This window comes from Ambystoma mexicanum, chromosome 6q, assembly GCF_040938575.1.
Source record: "Ambystoma mexicanum isolate Mex_15411 chromosome 6q, UKY_AmexF1_1, whole genome shotgun sequence".
Lineage (NCBI taxonomy): Eukaryota > Metazoa > Chordata > Amphibia > Caudata > Ambystomatidae > Ambystoma > Ambystoma mexicanum.
Genome location: NC_090937.1, coordinates 1613651163 through 1613675573, shown reverse-complemented (window position 1 = coordinate 1613675573; position 24411 = coordinate 1613651163). Strand labels below are relative to the sequence as shown.

The 24411-nt window shown below is 44.9% G+C and overlaps 1 protein-coding gene across 1 annotated transcript in view; it reads right to left on the bottom strand.

Moving 5' to 3' along the window:
* LOC138516908 (dedicator of cytokinesis protein 2-like) overlaps window positions 1-24411 on the bottom strand; it is a 2920848-nt gene that overhangs the window by 751657 nt on the left and 2144780 nt on the right. The window contains exon 30 of the mRNA XM_069632364.1: window positions 12684-12778. Within this exon, the coding sequence (XP_069488465.1) occupies window positions 12684-12778 (95 nt within the window). The remainder of the gene's footprint in view (window positions 1-12683; window positions 12779-24411) is intronic.

Here is a 24411-nt window from a genome sequence, read left to right as displayed (position 1 = left end):
TTCAACTTATTATGATAAAATTTTTTATTTATCAAAGTACAAAAATATATTAAAAGTGTATGTCATTATCAATCTCTACTGCATAAAATACAACAAAATTATCATAAAATCAAATACATATACACATTTATGCTCACACTACAAATTTCTCCGTCATTCATTCATAGCTATCTTTTTACAACACCAACAACAATGGCTCTCTATATTTTTCCTGTGTAACTAAACCTTTTTGTTACACCATATTCCATACATATGATTTTACAAAAGTGCCTAGACCCTATCCTTGGTACAGGTGTCACTAGCTGTTCATTGTAATTTTGAGCAGGTTTTTTTGTCGACACGTGTTGTTAGAGGCAAAGTGTGCCCTGTCTCGAGACTACGTCAAGACCAAGTCAGAGAATAAGGACACCTTCCCTGTATGTAATAAAAGGAATTGCCAAAGGGAAACGTGACATTTATCCAGATAAAGGTACTGGATGCGGGTATCATGGTGCACTGGATTTGGCATGTACACCCCCCCCCACAGCCCCGCCCCCCTCCACCAGACTGACGCTCTGGAATAGTGAAGCATGTCCTCTCATCCGGAATAAGGCACTAACATAGGGAAGCCTCAAATCTCTCTAGACCTGGAATAGAGAAGACATCACTGTTTTCAGAAAGAAGTACAAGAAGAGGGATGGGTGCACTGTTTCCATGCCGAGGCACTGGAATAAGGATATAATGTGATATGATAGTTAAAAAGCGCCAATACACAATGTGTTTCAAAGCGCTTCAAGGCAAGGGAGGGAACACAGGAAAATACAATGACATTCTAACAGGCCATGAACAGTAAGGATGTGCAACTAACTATCGTACTCGGCCTGACTACATTTCAGATAGTGCAAGAGCTAAGACAGATATAAAGAAGGGAGGGGGAGAGTGGGAAGGAAATGGAAACAGACAGGCGACTACCGTACTAGGCCTGACATTTCTGGTAGAGCCGGAGAAAAACACAAGATGAGGGAGTGGGGTGCAGAAAGGGAGGGGGGAGCAAAACAAGTGACTATCGTACTAGGCCTGACGACATTTCAAATAGTGCTGGAGGTTATGGGGGGGAGAACAAGTAATGGGAGGAGGGAGGAGACAGGCGAGGTTGCTATCATACTAGGTCCAGGTAAAATTATGATAGAGTAAGTGCATAGAATAAAGTAAGGGGAGGAGGGGAGAGGATAGGAAAAGGGAGAAAGGGAGATGAGGAGAGCACAGTGAGAAAGTAGTCAAAAAGAGTGGAGAAGCAAGATGGGTGAGCGAATACAATTGCAGAAGTCAGTAGTAGCACATAATGTTGCAAGCCAGGATACAAGATGAAGATGGGAACAGCATGGTTCAGGGCCACCATGAGTACAAGCTGCAAATGAAGTCCAGCATGAGAGGTGAGAAAGGGTGACGCACCGTGAAACAATGAAGTCCATAAAAGTCAAATCCAGCATTGGCCACACTACGGTGATGGGGAAACCAGAATGGGTGAAAACCTTCCAGGCTGTTGAGCGGACTAGGACAGGGTTCCCTGTTTCTAGGCTGAGGCACTGGAATAATGAAGGTTGAACTGATTCCAGGTGAAGGCACTTGATCGGTGAAGGTTGCACTATTTCCAGGCTGAGGCTCTGGAATAGGGAGAGTGCACTGTTTCTAGTTTGAGGGGCTGGAATAAGGAAACGTGCACTGTTTCCAGGGCGAGGCACTGGAATAAGGAGAGGTGCACTGTTTCCAGGGCGAGGCACTGGAATCAGGAAAGGTGCATTGTTTCCAGGGCGAGGCACTGGAATGAGGAGAGGTGCACTGTTTCCAGGGCGAGGCACTGGAATCAGGAAAGGTGCATTGTTTCCAGGGTGTGGCACTGGAGAAAGGAAGGGTGAACTGTTTCCAGACTGAGTCAATGAAAGAGGTACGGGTGCACTGTTTCCAAGTTGATACACTTTAATTGGGAAGTATGCACTGTTTCCAGGCTGAGACACCAGAAGAGCGAAGGGAGCACTTTCTCCAGGATGGGGCACTGGAATAAGGAGAGGTGCCCTGTTTCCATGTTGAAGCACTGGAGAAAGGAAGGGTGAACTGTTTTCAAGTTGAGGCACTGGAATATGGAAGGATGCACTGTTTCCAGGCTGAGACACCGGAAGATGGAAAGGTGCACTATTTCCAGGATGGGGCATTGGAATAAGGAAGGGTGCATTGTTTCCTGGCAGAGGCACTGGAATAAGGAAAGGTGCACTGTTTCCAGGGCGAGGCACTGGAATCAGGAAAGGTGCATTGTTTCCAGGGCGAGGCACTGGAATGAGGAGGGGTGCACTGTTTAGTAAAAGGGAGTTTGCCTCGCTTTTTGTCCTCTCTGCCTCACAGACCTTTAAAATTCCACGCAGGGTATCCAAGCAATTCTGACTTTTTTATAAAGCGCTCGGTTCTCCGTTCTTGGTGGTCCTGATACTGAGCCTAGTTGCCTTGCAGAACGTTTAAGCAGGGTTCTGATGCCTGCACCAGGGACCTGCCAGAATGCACTACTCTCCCTCCTGTTCCCACCACTAGTGCTATGATATGGCATTCATGGGCGTGCATAAGAACATTTGGAGGTTGGTGCAGGCTTGTAGAGCTTGTGGCATGCAGTGGCTAAACATATCTAGGATTCAATTTAATTAGTCTCTTCCGCTCTGGATCCATGTCAGGATTATGGCACCCCGGATTTCCAAGAATCCCATACACACATTTTCTCCCTCGCCCTCTCAGCCCAGTCACAGTTTGAGAATTCAGAAGACCTTTGCCTGGTAGGTGCCCGCCACCGTGAGCACAATTCAGGCATGTGATTGATTGTCTGTGGGCCTTAAGAGCTTCCTTTCAAGACAATGGGCCTCATTACGACCCAGGCGTTAACAATGGCGCTATTAGCACCATGATTGATGCCGGTACCGTACCGATTCCACCATGGTGAATGGCGGAATTACCACCCCACTCCAAGGTTGGTGGGGCAGTAATTCCTCATTCACCATTGGCCCTTCCCCATTCCCATTTTTGCCCCCATAGGTCTCAATGGAAATGGGGAAGGCGTTAATTACGGTACCGCAAATTGGTAAAGCAGCCGTTAAGGGAGGACCCGCAAGGGATCTCGGAATTGGTCAGTAAGGGATTACCGGAACCAGTGCCCTTACCGGTACCGGTAATCCCTTACAGCCCGGGTCGTAATGAGGCCCAATGTTGCTCTTCTAGCTAACTCTTTGATTCTGGGTTCTAATTCCTGCATCCTGAATTCGTCAATTTTGAAGCACTATGTTCTGCAAAGTTTTTTGCTTCTTGGGCATACACTGATTAGCCCCTTATTTTTCGGAGACACCCTTGTGTCCTGTGCACTCTTGCTCCCGGAGTAGCACAGTTGGACAGTGTAACACATTGTGGTAACGTAGCACTACTTCACAGTGGACCCTCATGTTTTGAGGCAGGGGAGTCGCTAGGTCAGGAAAAGTCCCGGGGCTACGCTGATGTCAGAACTGTTGGGACTGGGGGCTAGCTAGTCTTTTGGCTGTAGCTCCTGAGATTCTATCCGGGGCTACAACCAAAAGATCAGGGGCTATAGCCCCCTTAGCCCCCCTCTAGCAATGCCCCTGTTTTGAGGAAAGGCTTGTTAAGAATTAAACTACGTATGCCGCAAGTTCAGAGGCGGTCACAGGGCTTCATACAGAAAAAAGGGAACACACAGGGTCTAAGCCCACTCTGGACAATAGAAACCTTTACACAAAACACCACATAGAAAAGCAAACAGATGTGTGTGATGTTACCAAATCCCTACCTGTCGCGTAAAGACTTGGTGTAGTGGGTAGATTTAAGATCCTAAACATCTACCATCAACAGTACAGGACGATAACATCCGGTGCCATTTAGTAGTTGTACAATGGATACACTTTGGCATTTTGTCTGCCAGTTCGAAGGATCCATAGAAAGGCAATAGGACGCTGCTATACAGGAAACACAAAGAGCATTTAGATTAGCAGGTAGCCCTGAACACATACTTAGTATAGCCCAGAACAAGCAGTTTCCCATGATCCCTTTGTTTGTCTCTGATTGCACTGGCAGGGCCATGAGTAGGATTCATGGCAGCCTATCAGGCCTTCGCCGCTTCCCACCTGCGTCCTTCCAGCGCTGGCTCCAGTTGGCGTGCTTGGTTCCCCGTGGCCTCGTTCCCACCTGTGGCCTTCCATCGCTGGTTCCAGTTGGCGTACTTGGATCCCCGTGGCCTCGTTCCCACCTGCAGCCTTCCAGCGCTGGTTCCAGTTGGCGTGCTTCAATCCCTGTGGCCTCGTTCCCACATGCAGTGTGCTAGCGCTGGTTACAGAAGGAGTTATGGGCGCCCTTGTATCCTCACGCACTTTCCATCCGCAAAATTCCAACGCTGGCTCCGTTCAGAGTTCCCCATAGACTGCTTTTCAGCTGCGGAACACTGGCACCACCTCAGTCGGAGCCATCAGATGCCTCCCAGCTTTTCTGCCCCACATCCACCTGCACACCGGGACCCCAGGGATAATTAAATCTTCAGTGTAAATAATCACGCAGCCAACCTCCGCGATTGGATACTCCGGCGACCCACCAGGCTGCACGGCAGATGCGCCTTCCACGGTATATGGTTTCCGTTTAGATCATGTTCACTGAGAAAGGGGGTCCCACTCCTTTATCTGGAGGGAAATCTGATTTTCTAGAGTTCTCGAATTTCTATATATAAGCGGGTGTTGGGAGTGGGTGCGGAGGGGGCATAGTTTCCAAACCCAAAGACATCAAATCACACGAGCCTCTTCTCTGAGCCAGAATTCTTGTGGCCCCTTTGTTCACATGGTCGTATACACTTTGTAATTTAAGTGATTTTTGTTTCTAATTGCCATTCAGAACTGATAGTATTTTTATTAAGAATGACAAGCAGGGGTATTCCTTACTGATGCACTTGTGCGTTCTCAATGTCACTGGGCCTAGTAAGATCGTTCTTTTTGTTCTCCCCTGTCCCCCTCCCTTTGCCTAGTCGCGCTCTGAAACACTTGTGTACGAGCGCGATATCAATAAAATGTAATTTCATTTCATTTCATGTGTGTGACTGTAAATCCGATCCAGAATAATTGAATGAGAACCAGCAACGCAACCCCTGCCGTGGTCCTGCTACACACTTTATGAATGATGATTGCATACCCTTATTCAGACATGAGACGGTGGTTTAAGGAGAAAGGCCTTGTTTCTGGAAGGGGGACCATCACACCAAGAAGGTTGCAATTTTATACAGATTGATCAAGTAACGACTTTGATTAATTATTGGCTGGGGCCTAAATGTGCTTATAGCAACTTTGTTGCAATACTTGTTATGTTATGTGTACTTGTAAAGCGCAGGTTCACCCGAGGGCATCATGGAGCGGACAATGAACAGACTTCACCACCGAGTAACTAGGCAGTCATAATCTGCAGCCGTGACATTTGTACCCCGCTGCCGTGGAAGAGAGGAGTGGAAGAAACAAGCCATCCGTGGAGGCACTTAGAAACGAGTCAGTCGCCTTTGTTTATGTTTATCGTGCACGTAGGAGGGCATCATACGTTTTTTGACTTGTAAGCAAGTCATACCATTGACCATTTAAATCACAAAGCCTTTTGCTATCCTTTTGGACCATTTAATGGATAGCATTCCAAATATAGAACTCGGTGGGTATGTCTCTTTACTTTTTCTTTTTGTCCATGGGAAGGAATGAATTTGTGACTTCATTTAACCTCTTGGAACACTTTTCTCCAATACGAAATACGCAAATTACAATTACCAAGCTTATAACGTACGATTGCACTCTAGGAAACTCAGCGCAATACCAAACCGAATGGAACTGCGACTGACTAACTGACTGACATGAATAAACCAGCGCTTAATTCCCTGCATCCTTGATACATACCAGGTAGGAGCAAGTTGGGCATAAGAAACGAGCGATAACTTTATCACACACGACTAGTATTCCTAAAAAAACCTTTTCTTGTTTCCTGTCTTGTTATTAGGATATGGCTCAGCCCCTTCTCTTGATTGTGCACACCAAGTCCAGGGCATTCGGCTAAGAGGCCATTGCCCTTTTTTTGGAAAGACCCTACGACTGCTACTCCTTTTCATTAGGTAACGAATATAACTTCAAAGTATCTGGCTCCCTGCCTTATGTAAATATGAATATGAACAGCCCAGTAAAAAACCATTGAGCTACAAAACTTTTCTTTTTGCTCACAGGCTATGCGAACAACCTTGGTTGGATTCGCCTGTCCTGTGAGGAACGCTTTGCACATCTTTAAAAAGCTCACTTCTGGCTTTATCCTTTATGTGCCAACCACTATTGTTAGGGGTAAGTTGTATTTAGGATTTGTCAAAATTAAGCTCAGTCAATTTTTATCTATGCAAATACAATAAGCAACCCTGGTCCAAATGTATATACACATACACATGTAAGTTTCTTTTAATATGTTCTTGGTTTTAATTTCAATGCTTTTGTCTGCTTCCCCCTAGGAGTACTTTTTGCCCTGAGGAAGGCATTCTACTTTAAGCCCAGCAGGAGACTTGCCGAAACGCTTTAGGATGTTCAAAGTTGGAATTTTTCATAAACAAGCTTAGAACAATTTTTGATTGTGATGCTTTGTCTTATGCGTTGGCAGACCTGCAAAAAATGAAATACATTGTTTGTATGTGTATGAATTTATTTCTTGATGTATTCAAAATTGTTTTTTATTTCTTCTTTTTTCTATATAAAATCAGTTTTCATGCTTTTTTCACAAAATGTAGATGTATGTTTTGTAGTGAATACACTATTGTTTGAAATAAATTGTTTTCTCACTCTTTGACACTTTATGTAAAGTTTTGGACTCTTAATAAGTTTAAGAATAGGGAAAGTCATGTTTGGATATCCATTTAAGGGATACCGTTATCAGAGAATTTAAGATTTAACTTAGTTTCATTAATCAGTCTGTTTGCAGCATTTGGAAATACCTGTTGTGTATACAGATATATAAGTAGTGGAGGGGTGGCAGTAGTTATGGAGAGAGGCCTAAAACAATAAAGTTTTCAGGGAACGGCGGAAGGCAAGATGGTCAGCAGTAGCTCGTAGAGAAAGAGGAGTACTTCAAACCACAGCGGGAGAAGCCACCAGGAGCAAGTCTGTGGACCGTGGATAATAGAACAGAAAATACTAGAGACTCTTCTCTTGGGAATTAAGTACTTGATCTCTTCACACATGATCACAAGAACACCAGACTCAGGGTTCTGATGCCTGTCACACTCGATTCCTGTGAACCTGTCTTTTTAGGTAGCAACTGGTAGCAGTGGAGTGAGGAGCGGTGAACGAAACCCTGTCGAGACCATGTAATGCCAATCCTTGACAGGAGGGACCTATTGAGCAAAGATTGGTAACTTACTCTGCCTGACTCTCAATGACCACTCCTAATACACCAAATGGCCCATCGCAGATTCTTCTCGTAATCTCCTAAACCAGGATCTTTAACCTTCTCAATCTCACTGAATAAACAAAGGCAGCAAGTGCTACTGGCACAGAGGGGATTGACTACCAAGAACATGTCTATGAGATCTGAGTGCAATCCATCTAATATCACTGTAAATCCCACGGAAGACTACTTTCACTTCAAGAAGGAACTCAAGATGTTCCCCTTCAATATTCCCCGGAACCTAAGCAAGATGGAATAGTCTATGCCTGGGAGACTTGCCCTCGCTACCAATAATGTCTCCTATGCACCATGTAAAATATCTTCAACCTCATCTCTCCCTTTCAAAACAATAGTGTGTGCTACGTTAGGATGATCCTGCGATCCTCAAGACATCTCCCTCATTTTGAGGATTCAGAAACACCAGACACACCCGCCCACTCTCTGCCAAAAATAACCATTCAGACTCTCTTTAACACCCTTTTCACAATTGCACAAATCAGGGTGCCTTTTAACATGTCCAGCAAGCAGGCACGTTCTTCTTGCCTTATACGCGAGCAATTATGCATCAGTGTGGAGCAGGCGCTGGGGAATGTGCAATGCACGGCAGGGTCATTTTTGATCCCTTCAGGCCTTTTATGTGGTGAAGCAGTGCTCCCAAATGCTGCTGTCCAAGGGGCCTTTTTTAATGTCGTCTTTTTTAAAATTTCCCAATGACAGGCTGTTGAAGGGCCTAACACTATGATTAGGGTCCTGTGAGCCCGTAAAGCACTATTCTTGGGATTTAATGATATTTCAGGTCCCTAGACCCAACTGATAGAAACCAGAATTGTGATTGGTTGAAACCAGTCTGTACAATATATGCCTGACTGCCATGTTGGTACTAGATTATGAACTGGAAAAAAAAATGGAAATTGACATATAGCCCCCCACCCCTTCCTCCCTCACACACACCCGTCTCCTGAACTTGGGGAGTGTCTAGCTTTTTACACTGAAAAAGTATTATTTGAGCTTGACATATAGCCGTTCCCCCTGGCACCTTCTCAAATTGTGAAAGGTCTAATTCTTGCAATGCACTGCAAAAGTATTATTTGAAATTGACATATAGCAGCACCCCGCCCCTTCATGTACTGAACTTGGGGGGGGGGGTTCTATCTCTTGCACTGAAAAAGTAGTTGAAATTGACATATAGCAGCCACCCCTGGCATCTCCTGAAATTGAAGGGGGGGTAACACCATGCAAAGAGGGGATATGTCTCTTTCAAGAAATGGAATGTCAACACATGGATGCAAAGCTCCCAGACCTGACCACATGGGGCTGCAGGGCTGTGTCAGTAAATTGATCCATTCTAGGGAAGGCATGGGATTGCTGATGCAGACCCGGGGACTCAACAGTGCAATTATGAAGGTCGGATCACAGTCCAGCTTGAGTGGGAGCACAGGTGCAGATCCACTGCCTAATTAACCAAGACTGCGTATTCACTTTCTCCGTAAACTGTGTTCCCTGCCTGAAGCGTTCTGCATACTCCCTCTCCATGTCCTTCCAAGTGTACCCCCCTTCTCAATGTATTCTTACCATTGTACATAATGGCAACAGTGTCTATTATCACTCACATTGGGGTTTCTGGGTGCTTTGGTTTTCTCCTTTCTCTATCTCTCTTTGCACAGTTTAATGGGTGCAGAGTCTAATCTACTTCAACATTGATTATACAAACACTTGTATGAATGAATTGCACTTCAACGGATAACAGACATCTGACAATGCTTTCAAAGTGACAAGTAATCATCACACGCTTGGTTATAAATGGTATAGCATTAACGGCACTCTTTTGACTCGTAAAACAAATGGCACAATTCAAATTGTTGCTGGTAGCCCTCTTTGTATACAGTGTTATATTTTCCCCAGCTACCAGCTAATAGAGATCTCCCCTTCAGTACACAGGGTGTTTAGCTTGGGTATAGGGAACTGTGATAGGATGGAGTTAAGAGCACAGCTGTTCCTGGACCTTTGCCTAATATACCCCAATACAGAGAGGCTTCCAACACAGAGAGGTATAACGGAGGCGATTTTCAGGGATGCTCATAGATGCTGTGGGTGCATGTTCAATGGAAATCTCACTCCGTCCGCACCCCAGGTTACTTCTGGGGGTATCGGGAGCATCCCACCCCCCTCTAGTTCTCCCAACCCATTGGGCAAATGGCAAGTAATAGAGGTCATGTGGGTTGCCATATTCCCTTGGAAGATCCATGCCTTAAGGACATGTTTCCTGACAGAGTAGCTTGTCAGTTGTTTGCAGTGTGTGAAATGCCTTGTTTCCCAACATTGGTGATACATTTGGAATAAGGACAATGGAAAGTGTCCCTCCACTCATTTATTCATCCAGTCGGCCCCAACGAGAGAAGCCCTGTTACCATGCAACGTCTGTGTCCAAGCACCAGTGACAAAGGTCTGCTTCGTTACACTCAATTGCAATCACATTGGGTGAAAACTCTTTCAAGAATAGTGAGCGTGCGACAGCTCTCTGTACTGTGGCAAACTCTGCATAGCAGCCTCCTTTCACCCTTGATGTGCCAAATATCTTTTGGTAGCACCCCAGAAGGGAGAGTATTTACCAACTTGGATTTCCTAAAATGTGGTCCAAAGAGACAGACCCAGGATTAAGCATCACACTCCTGGTGGTGACAGGCATCTTGGGAGGACTTCGTAATATTGATAAATATTAGCTGCTGTGTCATATGATCCTCCAGAGCTACTGGACGCCCTGGAAGTCCATGATGGCCCTCCATGGCTCTTCATTGACTGTTGTCAGAAAGAGTGATGACAAGCGTCAGGGCATCTCTCCGGTGGTCCTTCTCTAGAGCCTGAGTGCCTATGTGGTGCTGGTCCCTATGGAGCTATAACCACTGCCAGCCTTGATGGCCCTTTTATAGCATTCATTAACGCCACCATCAGCAACTCCTTGTGTAATGATATCTTCTTAGCTGTCATCTAGTACCTTAGTCTTTGAAGGCCTCACATCCAACACTTCCCCTCACTACTCTCTCCTTCACCCTTTCTCTTCTTCGACTCATCTTTTAGTTTACGGTCATGATTCATCCTATCCAAGTTTGTTCTCTGCAAAGCGCTCTATTCCATTGTGACATGAAAAAGCACTATGTTAGTGAAGAGGAATAGATCCTCCCCCTCTCTGGTAATAGACAGATGAAAATGTCATTCAAGGGCATGTGTCCCGCCTCCTGCCCAACATTGTAAAAGTCAAAAGCATTGTCATTGAGGCAGCCAGCCTGCCCTTATTATAGGCAGGTACATTAGAGAATAGGTGACAATAAACACATTTATTTAGGACAAACATAAAACATAAAGACATGCTGACATTGGGCACAACATTCTTAACACAGAGTATAGGTCAGCAAAAGGCAGCCATTGCAATTACAGATGGCTACAGGCCTCCAAGCCCCATGAATATTTAGAAGTGTTCAGCAAACAGAAAATATAGCCTTGTGTGCAAAAAGGCAGTGCATTGGGCAGAAACCAGTATACAGTGATTCAGTAGTTTAAATAGTAGGAATATACAGTTTGGAACGGTGTGATTCAAAGGTTTTTGATTAATACAATTTGGCAGAGAACAGAAGCAGATAAGCAAGGCGGGTCACTTTGGACAGGATGTGCTAGAAGTAGGTAAACCTGCGTCATTTCCAAAAGCTGCTTTTTCTAGTGTTAAGGTTGTGAAATATATCTCGTGGTTTAGTGAAATGTGAAAAACACCTAGTCATGATGATTATCGTGCATATGGGTCATTATGACAGGACATTATCATGTGTTTCAGGAAGTCTTTACGTGCAATGGAAGCCAAGTGATGTATTTGACCTTTAGGTAAATTGGCATATCAAAATAAAAGGTTCATATTAGCATATTATTCTCTTGTAATTTTGCCAGACTATAAATGTGGTCTAAAATGAAAGAAAAGGTGAGATATTCTTTTGTCAGCTTGTAAAATGGGTGATTGAAACAACATTCTCCCGGCTAGTCGTTATCTGTGTCCGGTTTTTGCACATGGTGGGTTCCCTCTCATGGAGGCTGGAAACAGGGAACTATCTAAGAAATTGACTCTTTAACATAAGGGATAAGTACTTCCTACCGTATATTATAAAGATATTACAAGAGTTCTGTGAACAAATACCGGAACAAGGCCTGAGGCTGAGATACTTTATAAGGTCACAGAGCTCAGGGGTGACGTGCAAAACCCTTTTTACATTCGGTAAGGGGGTGTTTTATTCCTTTTAATGCATGGCCATACACTGCCATCCTATTTAATATCTTACCACATGCTTACATTAAAGTAATGTAAGAGATCTGCCAATTGCCGATGCATGTAATCAATGGAGGAACAGTTTGGATTAAAAAGGCAAGACGCAAATACGTACCTTCTAATTATTTGCAGAAAAATAGTTGCACTTGTTTAATAAAGCACATCTCAAAACGTTTTTGGTGTGTGCTTTGAAAATAAACAATAGCATTCATATTCTCTCTTCTGTGAAACTCCAGCCATAAATAAAAGAAGCCTACTGCTAAACACAGTTCTTGATCAGTGAACGGCTGTAGAGTGTCACAGAAAGCTATTTTACATGACATGAATTTGAAAAGCTAGTCACGGCTAAAGTGTGAGCTGAGAATCAGCTATGTGCAGGATTAAGCAGCGGGCATTGTGACGTCACAAACAAAGGGCAATGACTGATTACGGAGCGATAGCGATGTCCTTTTTTTATTACAGACCATTAGGGTTGTCAAAACTAGCCTGTAATAAGAATGTCATTTACAGGCTTTTATATAGGTAGGTTAACACACTAATGCACTGGTAGTAGTATATTTAAGCACATTTGCATTGCTGTTATGTTGTCATAAAGATTATAATTAAATGGTGGGAAAAAAGACTAAATTGTGAGGGTCAGTTAGCAAGAAGAGTTCTAGGTTCATCATCTTCATGACACTCACATATTCCCTCCTTTTGAGCAAATAGAACCAGACACTTCCAAGTTACTTTGGAGCTGGAAATAGATCGTTGACCCAGCTCAGTCCATCAGTAGCATAAAGCTTCCTCGCTGTAATACCCTACGTGTGAGTGAAGAAAGTGGGACGGTGCTGGTGGAAATGAATGTTGGAGAGAAAATGAGTGTTTGCATCCAAACCCATGAACATCAACTGTAGGAGATAGTGCTGAGAGGTTGACGCACCTGTTGTGCGCCATGCTCATCACCATCCAGTCCGAGGGGTAGACGGTCTTCCCGATCAAGTCCTTGAACATTATGAACGTCTCCATTAGAAAGTCCTGCAAGAAAGACAGAGATCGCCAATGAGGGCGCAAGCAGTGAGTCAAGGCATGGTCTAAAGGACTGATAGGTTGAGTACATGGTGACAGACAACTACATCATGAGGTCATAGCAAAAGTATAGGAAGTGACAATTCTCTGGAAGATAATTCTATGATGGGAAATTATATTCTCAGAATATTAGGCTATTGTGTGCTTTGGGAAGGGTTTGGGCGAGGCAATGAACAGAGGTTTCAATGATCACGAGGTGCAGGTAGGATACCTCAGATGCAAGCTCATAACATCAAAAGAAGCATTATGCGAGTGGAGCACTAGAGTCAAACCATCCGACGGAGCACGATCCTGATAAACACAAAGTTGAGGAAGGTTCAGAAGGGATTCCTCAGCAGACAATCGTCTATACAAATGGCTATGGTTGATCTCCAGGAAAAGGAATGTGTCAAGCTTTGCTCCAGACCATGTACCAGGAGAGAGTCATGTTCGGCCTTTCAGGTAGTTCATCCATTCCGAATCAGGATCGGAGCACTATATAGGGCTGAAGGACCCCTTATATGGTGTCTATAGGTCCAGCTGTCGATGTTCCAGGGACTGGATTTGCAGCTGCGGTGAATGGACTGTGTCTGTGGAAGTACGTTGGTGACAGCACTCTGGGTGAAGGAGATGACGGTGGCATTGTGGGGCACATGACCTTAACAGTGGGATTTACTTTTATTTGATTTTATTGAGTATTTATAAAGCACCTATACAACAAATGATGCTTCAAGACACCACAAGACAAAAAAAGTGGGAGGATGGGGAAGAAAACAACAATAACGGTCCTACTAGGGTGTGGGGGGTGCCGGTTGGGGGATGGGCTAATGCTAGGGTGGGATGGAAGTGCTGGCAGAGTGCAAGTATACACGTGCAGGGGGTGGTAAGGAGAAAAGGAAGATGACAGCCCCTGAGGCTAGGCAACTGCTAAGGGAGGCCAGGTGGGCATATGCCAGGGGTTGCCGGGAGTGCAGGGAGTGAGGACCACATGTTTATTGCAAGGAAGGGGGTGACCAGGCTTGGCAGGGATTCACACCCTGCCATGCTAGTAAGGGGAAGGGGCCCCAGAAAGGCAAGTGCAGACTCGGGGGGTGGAGGGGTCAGGGAGACCAGGGCCCTGGTGTAGGCTGGGTGATTAGGGCCTGGTGCCCTGTAGGACTCCGAAGGAACCAGGCAGCCAGCCAATGCGGTAGTGGGGGGCATTAGCAGCAGAGGGGGAGACTGAATTAAGAAGAGAAAATGAGAGGCTTGAGTAGCTTCCTGAACTAAAGGAAATTCTGTTCAAGGCTGAGAAGGGCAGGGACACCATTCCAGAGGGAGGCTCCTGCCGAAGAGAGAGATCAACCCCCCCACTCTCTGCTTGGAAAAGCGTCTAATCTGCAGAGAGTTGGAGTGAGAAGACCAAAGGGCTCTAGCAGTGAGCCATTTAGGGAGAGAGAGTTGGATGAAGCAGGGTCTAAAGCCCCAGAAAACCTTTTTGGTGATACAGAGGGTCTTGAACTTGATCCTCTCACCCACAAGGAGCCAGTGGATTGATTTTAGGACTGGAGAGATGCGGTCTCTGTGCTTGAGGCCATGGATATGTCTCACAGCCCTATTATGGATTAGTTGAAGAGGGATAAGAGAGGTTAAAGTCAGATTGTGGAAGAGTCTAATGCGGGAGTCCAGCTTCGAGAGGACCAGTGCTCTGCAGACATTGAGTTTTTCTGGGGGAAGGTGAGAAAAAGGAGATTGACTCTGAGGAGCTGCAGCGGATAGTGGGCCTTCTTGGCAAAGATCCATGATGTGTGGAGAAAAGGAGAGAGAGGAGTCGAAGATGTCTCCAATGTTTTTAGCCTCACAAGAGGGTGAGTGGAGGGGACTCATGGAGTGTGGCCAGAGAGTAGGAGGGATGGTGGGAGCTGGGGTCCCAATGAGAAGGTTCTCATTCTTACTGGCATTAAGGCAGAGATCTTTAGAAGCGCTCCATGCATGAAAAGCAGTCAGACAGTCAGGAATGAGAGAGGAGGAAGAGGAGGAAGTGGAGGGAAGCTTGTAGGAGAGCTGCACGTCATCTGCATAACCCTGGAAGTGAGCAAAGAAGGTGGTCAGATGGGCAAGTTAGATGTTGAAGAGTCACAGCGAGAGGATAGAGCCCTGCGGGACGCCACAGGATGAGGGTGTTATGGAGAAGAGGAATGGACCCAGTTGAACCTGGGAAGGTCAGTCAGATAGGAAGGAAGTCAACCAGTCCAGTGCCAGGACTGTGATGCCAAGGGTATCACAGAGTCAATTTACAAGGGTGGCATGATTGACGGTATCAAAGGCAGAGGAAAGATTGAGAAAGATGAGAAGGGAGGAGAGTTGGAATCAAGATTTGAGAGCAAGTCTTCACGGGTGATCAGGAGAGCTGTTTCCGTGCCTATGGCTTCTCCGATGCCAGACTGTGGAGCCTGTGAACCAATTCAGTGTGATGGATCAGTTGGGAAATGACCAATTACTCCAAGAGTTTTCCCAGGAAGGGGGTAATGTATTTTACGGTGGAAGTTAGCCGAGCAGGAAGCGTTGGCAGACAGCTTTTTAAGAGAGGGTCCACAAGGGAGTGCTTGAGGGGCAGTGGGAAGGAGCCAATGCAAAGTAGTAATTGCAAAAATCAGCCAAGGCTGGGGCAAGGGGGGAAATGTTGTCCTTGATAGTTCTGGAGCAGAAGGGGAGCACCTGTTTGGAGGAGGCTATCATAGAGAGGACTTGTTTAGAGTCCTCATCCAGTGTGTTGGGCGAGAAGGCAGAGAGTACAAGAGATGGGCGAGGGGGGCCAAGGGATGCCTGAAGTGGGTGAGAGTGGGGAGTAGAGGAGTAGAGGAGAGTGAGGAAAGGATGTCCTGAGTTTTGTTTGTGAAGTGGGAGACCAGTGCAATGCAGCGGTCCTGGGATGGCAGAGGAAAAGTGGAGACTGCAGTAGGATTTTTAAGAGTACAGCCGTGTTGTTGTTGGGCCCAGAAATGCGGTTTTGAATATGGTACCTCTTTTCGAGATGATGGAGAGTCGGGAAGTTCAGGTGAGGAGCATGCAAGGAATTTCTGGCACAGCAAATTAATTTCACTATCAATAATCAATAGTCACAGTAAACAACTCTGATTGCTGAATTTCATCTGAATCATGCTGGTTGAGTCAGCAGCCTGTGCAGACCACTAAGAACATTCAGTTATGGCTTTTGTGTGGACAGAGAAGTGATATTGCTAGGTAAATGTGTCACCATTGAGTGTCAAAGGTTGAGAGGGTGTGGTTGGTGAATAATTGGGCTCTCAAATCTAGAGAACGACCTAGGCATTGTTGACCTATATGGATCTTCTGTGCTGTCCTCCTGGACTTTGTAGCTCCCCTAGAAGGGTATGCCTGCTTGATATCGTGCTTTACTTTTGGGAGAAATCTCTTGTTCCATAGTCACTCAGACAGATACAGGGTCAACGTCAAGGAGTTCAAGTCTTAGGCTTTGTCTTATGGAAGGGAAGTGGGCGCTTCACCTATGGTTCACGCTGGAAACTCACTGCTCAAAGGCTGTCATGGATCACCACGAAAGGCCAAAGTGCTGGTGCAGCATCCATGATTCATGCGAGGAGATCGTAATCGGGAAGGCGATTACACCCCAAATTGTAACACAAACCTTAATAGGAATGTAATGATCCTGGCCTATCAAGGCTGAGTGCTTCTCATAGTCACTCATATGTAAGTGCATTTGATCATATAGACCAGAAGTGCATTCATGGTCTGAGTCATCTTTCTGGAAGAAGAGCAGGTAGTCTACCATCCTCCCATCCATACATGGGGAAATGTGTGGTCTTGCCTTTTCAGGGCAAGCTTGATTTCACTTGGTTGGCTTCTAGGCATCACAGATGGGCACAACACCACACCCTCTACCTTATAAACACAGCTAGTCCATCCATCCAAGAGTAGTCACCAGTGGAAAGGAGGGGGGTGCACATAAGACTGCATACACCACTGGGACATCCGTATAGCAGGTGTCTACAACCTTTGGCTCGCCAGATATTTTGGACTACAACTCCTATCAGCTCTCACCAACATAGCCAATTGTGAGGAATAAAGGGAGTCATAGTCTGAAACATCTGGTGAGCCATGGGTTTCAGACCCTTGCTTAGGGCAACATTTAAGATCTAGGCGAATCAAATAGATGCATCAAAATAATTAGAGGGCCACACTATAGGCTTTGATCCTAGGATCTGAAAGAATGGATGGGCAAGGACTCTGTCACAAGGGAAAATTAACAGTATGCAAGGAGTGAGGATCAAAGTGGGTAAAGGGCCCATTAATGGAAGGGGGTGCAGGATAGATGTCAGCCCCTACCAAGCAATTAGAAGGGCCTTTCATCACTACGAATACATGAGTAAGATGGAAAGATCGTTGGTGGGACTGAAGGCGAGGAAGGGAACTACGAATCAACAGGATGGAGGGTGTGGAGGGTGACATCCACTAAGGGTGAGGGTGAGGTGTGATAGGCAGCATGGTAATATGGAGATCTGGCCTATCGATGGACCGGAGATGCAGGTTCAGGAAAGCCCCCACTCCATTATTGCTATGATGGGTAAGAAAGGTAAGGACGCAGAAGGTGGCGATCGAAGGTGACGTATGGGGGAGACAGAGCGGTCAGGGGTGAGGCTTGAGGAAGATTTCCAGCAGAAGGTAAAGATGAGTCAGGAAGGAAGTTGAAGAATGGGTGGGAGGTGTCTGCTCCACAGAGGTCTTCAACAGGTGAAAGTGTTGGATCGGGGTTAGTGCTTGATGTAAATATGAAAATAACCAGAACCAAAACCCGATTTGTTTTGCATGATTGTTTTTTAACGTGACTATTGTGGTACATTGTATAGTGAAGAAAGGTAGTGCCCCAAAAAAAGTGGACTCTTGCTTAATTGCTGGGTACAGGAGTACTTCAACGGTGTGATCCTATCACCCATTGCAAAGTTGGAGGTACTGAGGATTTTAGCTCCATAAAATATTGTTATCTAGCCCCCTCTTCTTTTCTACCTGCATCCCCATCTCACTCCGACGCCCACAGTTTTCAGTAACTTCTATGATCATGGCGGCCATGAGATCTGTGCTCTAGTTTAGCAATCAGTGGCATTTAAATAGGGAAAAAGGTTCTGCCGATTGATATCCTCAGAAGAACCCTCTCTCTCCCTCCCTCCCTGCCTCCCCCTCCTTCTCTCTCTCGCTCTCTTTTTTAATCTGCACCACTGTTGCTCTGAGGGTGAAAGTCTCATTGTCAGCTGCGCTCTCACTATTCTCTCGCCTTGTTCGGCCAGCCTCTTTCTCTTTTCCTGTGCCCATTGAGCCCCTCCCCCTCTCTCTCGTACACACTCTTTCTCTCTAACACTTCATCTACAAATATCATCACGTAGGCTCTGTTCTCTCCATCTCTCGGTGGCCGTGCAGTCTGGCGCCTGAGTGCTCTCTATGGCAGTACCATCAGGTTTTCTCTCTCCCTATCCCCCCTCTTTCTCTCTCTCTCTCTCTTAGAGTGAGCCTAGGGTCTTATCAGATTGCTGCCCCCACCCTGCGACCACCCTCAAACCTATTGCAGGAGACATCTGTACCATTCCACATGCAATTTAGGTTTGACTCTTTCACTTCATGACATCTCTCTCTCTATCACCCCTTTTCTCCTTCTTATGTGACTCTCCCCCATTTTAACATGTGGCCTAGCATTTTCTGTGTCCCTTTCCCATGAAGTGGAACTGGCTGCAATGTTGCAGACACCATCCTTCCTCATTCGGCTCTCTCTCCCCATCATGTCTTATGATGGCTGCATTCCTGAGCTCTTAATGCTCCCACCAGCAACAGGAAACAGGTGCCTTTTCTGATCGTCATCCCCAGCACCCTAAGCCCCACCCCACATGAAATACAGGTGACGTCTGTACCATTGCACCTGCAGTTTAGATGTTCCTCTTTCATTTCACTGCAGCTCAATACTGAGGTGTGTCTTTTTATGTTTACTGTCCTCCATGATATCTCTGTTTATTTATAAAGGGTGCGTGCAGTGGGTGGATGTTTTTATTATATACATATTGGTGAACAAGCGCTGTGTATAGCGCGAAACGCGTCCATACAGGACTGCTCTCTTAGTGTCCTGCCTCTGTTTTGGGGTCTATGGCGGTTTTTTAAACATGATGTAAACATGATGTACTTTTTGCATCTTCAATAAACTTGAAAGTAATTTATTTCGAGTTTCTGGCGTTTTTCATGCACAAACGGGACCTTGCTGCTTTCTTACATGACTTGGAGTGCAGGCTGAACTGTCCATTTTTCATTGAGGTTTTTTCCTCTTTTTTTGCTTTGATGTATATATATATATATATATATATATATATATATATATATATATATATATATATATATATATATATTTATAATACAGATATATTCATATATTCATCAAAAGGGGGACGGCCCCCATTGATGACCCATAAGATCTCATGATGTGTTATTCATATAGCGCTTATGCCTAAGCGCTTCACATAGAACACATAGACATACAATATCACCCAACCGGAGTTGGTACTCATTTATGGACCTCAGAAGGATGAAAGGGTGAGTTGGACTTGTCGATTTCGAACCTGCGACCTGCAGATCACACACAGATGGCTGCACATCTTGCCAGCCTCTAATTTGGCTTGCCATTGTGAATCCCATTTGTTATGTTTGTGCTCTTGGGCTTTGCAACGGGGGACACCGAGTTAAGGTGATCATCACGTCCCACATCCACTGAATTTCAAGGGATTTGTTGCAGTAAATCTGATCACCTTAACAGTCCCTTAACTAAAATGATTTAACTTAGTTGCAAGGGTTTTTTTATGCCATAGTTTATTCAAGGGCCACTAGCCTAAGCCAATTTCTTTAGGGGCCACTAGCCACGGCCTTTGGCCAGTAAGTGATCATTCCCACTCTATATTTTAATACCCTAGGTTTCTTTGAAGCCCACTTGTCTTAGCCTTCAGCCATGGCTGCTGGCCACGGCTGAAGGCCCCAAAGGGCCCAATGAAATAGGTTTCTAGGGCCACTGGCACAAAGACCCATTTCTGCCGGCCTAGTAGATCTGATCACAACGGATGCCCCCCATTTATTTTTTCTTCAGTTTCCATTCTCCCGATAATTACCACAGTAATTACCATGGTTATATCGCAGTAATTATGGTGAAAATGCCCACTTTTTATCAATGGCACATTTTTCCATCATTATTACTTCAGTAATAATCAGGGAATTACTGCGATAATGCGAAAACACATTTGATCTGCGACTGGCTCCCCACACTGCCCCCAACTTCCCAACTTCCCATGATGTTTTCTCTCTCTCCCCCACCTCTCGGCTGATGTGATTTCCCTTCTTCCAGCTCCAAGTAGTGTTTTCTTCACTTTTCAATTTCTTTTTATTTTTTTTAATTACTGTGGTAATTACTGCGGTAATCACTTGAATCGAGAAACATATATGACTGCTTTTTTATTCCTGAAAAGCCTTTCTGCTGCAATGAACCATGAGAGGTATAGCTATCATTTTGAGAGACGAGGCCACCCCCTTCCCTTTCAAATATTTTAAAAACTACTAGATGGAATAACCCCAGGTCCCTCCCAGAAATCGAGTCAATGTTTCGTGCCCACATTTTTTCTTATTTGGTCCAAGCAGTTTTTGCCCTGTGCTGTGCACACATTTGGATTTTTTTCTCCATGGGATAATGAGTGAGAGAGTAGGCCACAAACATTGATTTTGGGTTTATCAACAACTTTTTCAAATTTTTCAAATCTTTCACAAAATGTCGACTATGAGGGCACCCCGGACAAATATTGCAAAATATTGCAAAATATCAGCCAAATCCGCTCTGCAAGTCAAACGTTAGTAGCAATTCAATGTTTGGGTTTCCTATGGAACTAGCTACACACCTTCACTATAGTACGGTGACCGCAGCTCTATCATTTGCACCTATATCCGACCATCCATCTCTCTGGGACTCTCCCTCTTTGACTGTCTCACTCTCCAGAGTTATTATATTGAATCTGGAATTTAAAATGTGGCTATGCATGATCCTTTGGACCTCAGCATGCTAGTCTGACAGGCCCGTTCTGATCAGGGTTCTATGTGGGGGAGGGGTGGGGTCTGCAGGCCCCCTGCATCACAGCTTCTCTATCTCTCCTCCTCCCCTTGATCACTGCTTGCACCCCTTTTTAGGGGAGCCATTTCAGGCAGCACGACAACAGGAAAAACACAGATATCTTGAAGGGGGGGGCTCTGTTTTTAAGGGTTCAATGTAGAAGGGTAGGTGCAGCCAGAGAGGCATCCCACATGCTGGGGACTGCGATGGTCTCTGGCAACCTGTGTCTCCTTCGCCAATGTTGCCACCACACTGATGGTAAATTACCTGTATGAGAGAGTTGAAGGGGACGTTGATAGTCTCTGTGGGGGGGGGGGTTGCTGTGGTTATGAGAGACTTTGTAAGGCACCAGAGGGACAGACAAAGAGTCTACAAATGCATATGTATTTCTCTATTTTATGCTAATTATCAAAACAAGTCCTTGGTTTTACCTTATTGTGACCCGTTCTCCGAAAGCAAGACATTTTGACTGACACAATGGTGTCTATGATCATCAAAGGAAACACTGTATAATCAAAAGACATTGATTTACTTCATTGATTTAGTGCAAACTGGGCCTTTCTAAAGGTGTACAATATTGTTTTCTAAGGCTCACCCCCAATATATGTTGTACTCACAATAAGAAAATTGCTCTTATTGCACTGAGAAAATGGCATTATCAAAACCTAGAACATCCTCATTCATTATGTCTTAGTGTACTCTTTCAAAATACCCATATGTAAACTAGAAAGGAAACCGATAGCAGCAATGAGGTTTCATGACAAAATTAAAGTGCATTTTGGGAACATAATGGTGACTACAGATATTAATATTGAACACATGTGGTCTTGATAAAAGGGTTGTCTGCTTGCATAGCTAAGTACACAATGCACAATGAGTTTAGTGATGTCTTAATTTTTTATGCTCACCGTAACATTAAAATGTTGTAACCATGAACCATATATGTTCATTCTGACAGCCCCAGTGTTTCGATATGAGGGCAAAATAGCAGTGACATATGGCACTACACCCCGAGTTGAAAAAAACATTATTTCAAGACCTAATGTTTTCTCTCCTCAAAAGTGGGAGCTATGTTGAATTGTAATGGGGGGTGGGGAGCATTGTCGGACTGGGCCATGCCTCGGGCACCAGTGAGAACGTGGTCCCTAGTTGCAAATGGCTTTTCATTCCTTTTGTGGCATACTGTTTGAATAATACCCAAGGGGGAGTTTTTCGATAGAAATTGATGAGTGCATTTTAAAGAATATTTATTCAGTAACACTGGTCAAAACCTCTAGCTTTGTCCAAACAAACAGGCCCACGCCAGCATTTTGCATTTTTGGTTTGGCCCTGGGCCTATTCCTCTATAGGCCAGTCTCAGCCTGGTGGGCAGGTGATCTCAGTCTAAGCGTGGCTCTAGGCGTGCACTGTCCCCAATGCACAGTCTTATAACACATGACCAGCTTCAGTTCTTTTGCCTTTGTTTCTCCCTTGAACGGTCCCTAGTCTCCTAAGCATGTAAGCTAAAACATTCATAACTCATGCAATCCCTGTTGGCTGAGAGGCCTGTGAGTGCTAATGTCCTGTCCCGGGGAATGCATGTGAAGTGGGAGCTTCTCAATCATTCTAATGGACGCTCATTTACTTTTCCCACACGTTAATTTAATTAACATTAAAGGACTCTTCATTCGTCTTGGGAGCGCTGTGACATTAAATATTCAGAAGCTCCGCGCGCCTGCTGTTTCTCTCTCGCATTCCCTGCCCCCCCTCTGCTTCTCAGGGGTTGGTTGGAAAGGCCATCCAGAGCGGGACTGCCTGGTGACTGGATGTTCGGATCTGGCTTCTGATTGGCCAGCCAGCAGCCGTAGAACATTAGCTGGGCGGGTCTTAGTGAAGGGCCAGGATCCAATAGGGCAGTACAGGGTTTATGAGGTCTCTTGGATTTGCCCAATGGCAACTAGAACTCTCTCCGAATCGGCCATAGTTTGTGGGAAAAGCTGGATGAGGCCAAGCTGATGCTTACAATTTTGTTTCAAACAACTTCGTTTTTTTGACCTGTTTGAACCCATGGTTGTATTTTTATTAGTAAATGTGTTCGAGAATTTTTTTTTTTTTTTTGTGAGAGGTTTTTTTTTTGTATCTGGGCAGTAAATGTATCAAATTTATTCAAACTTATTTCTTCTTTTTCTGATTTACCCACTGGACATTTGCCCACTTTGCAATGGATGCCTGAGGTAGAATAGCCATGTGGTGCTATGTACGCCATGAAGGCTTTTGTAGAGCACGTTTAGTTCCAAAGGCAGGTGTAAGAAATGATGCGGTAACTCGGTGAGCGGTTCACGCTGCCACCTCAGTGTGGTGGTGCTGGTCGTGGGGAGTTAAAGGTTGTGGGTGCTGCGACTTGGCCATCGGGTTCTACAGATGTTGATTTTGGACATTATAGCTATTAAGGCCTTGAGCGTGTTTAGTGTCCGGGCCGGCATTGCATGGAGGTCGCTTAGGATGAAGCATTTTGTGGGGTTGGCATAGGGCGGTCTCGGCGTTTTTGGTTAGGTGGATGATTGAAAGGAGAGGTTTCCGAACTAGTAGTGCAGCTGGAAGCGTGTAGAAGCAGCTATCCACTATGCCCAAGTAGAATTTAGGGAAGAAGAGGGTGAGTTTAGGTCATAAACAGTAGGATCAATGGTGTCTAAGAACAGGCTTTTTTTTTAACTTGTAGAATCAGGATTAGTACCCGGCGAGGGGGGTCTGATGGCCTCCCAACTAATGGAGAGGCTCAGAATGTGGGCATTACCAGACGGTAATCCCGCCGACCTGAGCCTCCACAGGGCTGGCGGCAGCCATCTCCCCTCGCTGGGAATTCAGGTACGTCTTCCACTCCCCACTCACCTTCCACCCTCCCCTTCAACAAATTTCCCTTTCCCCTCCTCCTTCCCTCCACTTACCTCTTTTTTGCCTCCTCTTCGGAAGCGGATGTGCTAGAAACAATTCTGTTTCAAGCACTTCCGCTCCCGATCCGCGACAAGCTGCCATGGAAAGGAAGAATGGACTAAAAGTAGTCCCTTCTCCTTTCGGTGGCGGCCATTTTTTTTATTTTCTTGGTATTTTTTTTTTTTTTTTTTTTTTTTTTTTTTTTATTATTGTATTTGGTTTACAAGAAACCTTTACAAAAAAAAATTGTCTTTAAAAGGTAGAAAAGCATTCATTACATTTAAATTTCAACTATACAAACAAGCGTTAAAACATAGATCCAATTTCCAGTTAAGATTTTAAGATTTCCAGAGAATATGGGACAAATTTAAATTTAAATTTTAAAGAGTTCGGTGCAAAATACACTGCAGCATTAAAATTATACCGACACTAAACTTTAAAATTTACAAAATTCTAAAATAGAAAAGAAGCCTGCAGAGAATAAAGAGAAATTTCATAGAGTCAGGCATAGTCATAACAAGCATAATCATAACAGCGGGGCGTATAAATCTAAAGCTTT